At 54.1% G+C, this 2,546-nt stretch overlaps 1 protein-coding gene across 1 annotated transcript in view; it reads right to left on the bottom strand.

Moving 5' to 3' along the window:
• The window catches only part of DDX49 (DEAD-box helicase 49), a 7,425-nt gene that overhangs the window by 3,432 nt on the left and 1,447 nt on the right, over window positions 1–2,546 (bottom strand). Inside the window, exons 3-8 of the mRNA XM_009642768.2 lie at window positions 2,269–2,354; window positions 1,900–2,021; window positions 1,599–1,786; window positions 1,329–1,469; window positions 666–741; window positions 475–551 (exon numbers count right to left, since the gene is read on the bottom strand). Of these exons, the coding sequence (XP_009641063.1) occupies window positions 475–551; window positions 666–741; window positions 1,329–1,469; window positions 1,599–1,786; window positions 1,900–2,021; window positions 2,269–2,354 (690 nt within the window). The remainder of the gene's footprint in view (window positions 1–474; window positions 552–665; window positions 742–1,328; window positions 1,470–1,598; window positions 1,787–1,899; window positions 2,022–2,268; window positions 2,355–2,546) is intronic.

Here is a 2,546-nt window from a genome sequence, read left to right as displayed (position 1 = left end):
GGAAAGAGAGCAGAAGCTGAGAAACACTGTTTTAATACACACAGTTTAAGCTCCTGTCCTCTGCTTTCTCCAAGAGCCCCATATTCTCCTGAATATAGGCTTTATTGGCTCGGGCTGACTCTAGGACAAGCTCTCTCCTCATGCAGCTCTCTCACAGCCCCAAAACGCAGTGTCACCTTGTAGCCCTGCTCCCTCCTAGACCCAGGGAACACACAAAGCCTCAGAGAAATCATTCACCTGCTAAACACACACACGCAGCAAAACAAGCCAGGATCAGAGCTACATCACACACAAGTGGGCTCCAAAACGCAGCTCAGAGGCGTTCTACAATGGAAGTGAACAACCCTGTCCTACCCAAGTGGGGGGAATTTAAAGCTCCCCTCATGCTAAACCCAGCCTAATCTCCACAGCAGTCCTGGTGCTTCAAAAGCAGGCTCAAGACCTTTGGCAACAGAGACTGCATTTTTCCCTTACCTGGCAGCAACATCAGTGGCAATGAGAATCTTAACGATGCTGGACTTGAACTTTGCTAAAGCTGCAAATCGCTGCCGCTGTGAAGAGGAAAGGCTGTATGAGGGACGTTGTGATCTGTAGGGCTTGGCCAGACGTCTGGCTCAGGGATGCAGCTGGGCGCATCTCTCTCCCAGATCTGTCCCCTCACTCACCTGTTTCATCATGGAATGCAGAGCTATAGAAGGGAAGTTGTATTTCCTAAGCATCATGTTCAAGACCTGGCAGTCTCTTGAAGAAAGAAAAAAAAAAATCAGAATATAACAGGGAAATGTAAAGCTGATGGATCAGGATAGAGCTGGGGCTCCCCGAGAAGCCCTCACGCTACAATCCCCACCACGCAGTTAGTTACAGAGGTGCTCTGACAAGGGTAGGGAGGGGGACACCCACTCCGCAGCCCCTCAACCCACTCCACACCCGCTCACCCCAGAGAGTGACTGGATTCCCACTTGCACTCAGGGGAATGTCACCAGCTCCCCGGCTCGACCCCAGTCCCTCAAACCCCGAAGGAAAGGAACAGCCCAGGGGAGCCGGCAGCGCTATCTTCCCCATCCCCTTTCCAGTATCCATCAGCAGGAGGGAAGGAAGACACGGGGAGGGAAAGCAGCTCGGCCTTTCTGGCATGGTACGTTTCTGGGTGGACCTTCAGCCCCAAATTACTCAAAGGAAAAGGCGTTTCTGTACCAAATTCCAGAATAGACGAAGGAAGCAAATACTATCCCAGCCTAGCACCAAATACCGTGGGAATTTGGAATCGGAACCAGAAACGTAAGGGCACCCCTACATTAAGAGCCATCACGAGGAACAATGCCACTCACTTGCAGGTTTTGGTAAAGATAATAATAGACCAGTCTTCGTGCTCGTCCTGGAAGGTCTGGATTAAGTGGACAAGGTACGCGTCCTTGAGTGCTTCAGGTACAAGCAAGTAGCGCTGGTCCAATTCATCCACTGTCCGCACCCTGCCGGGAGGGGAAGGCAAAGCACCAAGAAGCGCCGGTTTGGCAAATGAAGAGGCAAGGCAAGGGAGACAAGATAACGGAGAGGAAAGGGGACTCTTCACCCGCTCAGCAGAGCGCATGAGGGCTTACTCGGAGACAGCCTCCCAGAAGAACGGTCTGTTTGCGGCCAGGCTCTTCAGCTCGTTCAGCGTGTCGGTCAGCGTGGCGCTGAACAGCAGCGTTTGCCTGCGCGCTGGAACAGCCTCCAGAATCACCTCCAGATCCGCGGTGAAGTCAGCACAGCCCTGCTCCAACAGCCGGTCGGCTTCATCCAAGACCTAGGCGCAGCCAAAAATAAACGGGATCATCTGCATGCATACCTACAAAGCTAAAAACCTTAAATAAAACATTAAAAAAAAAAAAAAAAAAAAAGGCCAGGAAGCTGCCTTACCAAGAACTTCAGTTTCTTAAGGCTGAAAGTGTTGGAACTGCGCAGGTGATCTGCCAGCCTGCCGGGCGTAGCGATGACAACGTGGGGTTTACGGGAGAGCTCCAGCGCCTGCGCCACCATGTCTGCAGCGCAAACCAGAGCCGAGTTAGGGGCAACTGAACACAGACCCGAAAATTATTTGGTCTGCAAAGCTAAGAAATGTCACTCTCTGCATTTCCACCAGCCGCCGCTGCCTTGGGCACTGGATAACAGCTCCTCAGCACAAAGGAAACCCACCATGCGGTAAGGGAGCCTCCCCGGGCGCTCGGTGCTTTGCCAACCCAGCCCTACCGGGGCCGGAGGCTCCCCCCCCCACGCAGCAGCACTCACCCAGGCCGCCCACCACCACGCAGTCCTTCAGGCCGAGGGGCTTCCCCAGGACACGGAACTGCTCAGCAATCTGGTATGCCAGCTCCCTGCCGGGGGGGGGAAAGAGCTGAATCATAGAATCACAGAATGGTTTGGGTGGGAAGGGATGCCCAGAGGTCACCCAGCCCAACCCTCCTGCAGGAGCAGGGACACCTTGAACCACATCAGGTTGAGGTTGCTCACAGCCCCGTCCAACCTGGCCTGGAATGTTCCCAGGGATGGGGCCTCCACCCCCTCTC

This window comes from Egretta garzetta, unplaced genomic scaffold (genome assembly GCF_000687185.1).
Source record: "Egretta garzetta isolate BGI_Z169 unplaced genomic scaffold, ASM68718v1 scaffold567, whole genome shotgun sequence".
NCBI classification, from domain to species: Eukaryota; Metazoa; Chordata; class Aves; order Pelecaniformes; family Ardeidae; genus Egretta; species Egretta garzetta.
The sequence above is the reverse complement of the archived record's forward strand: the minus strand, read 5'-3'. Positions and strand labels throughout refer to the sequence as shown.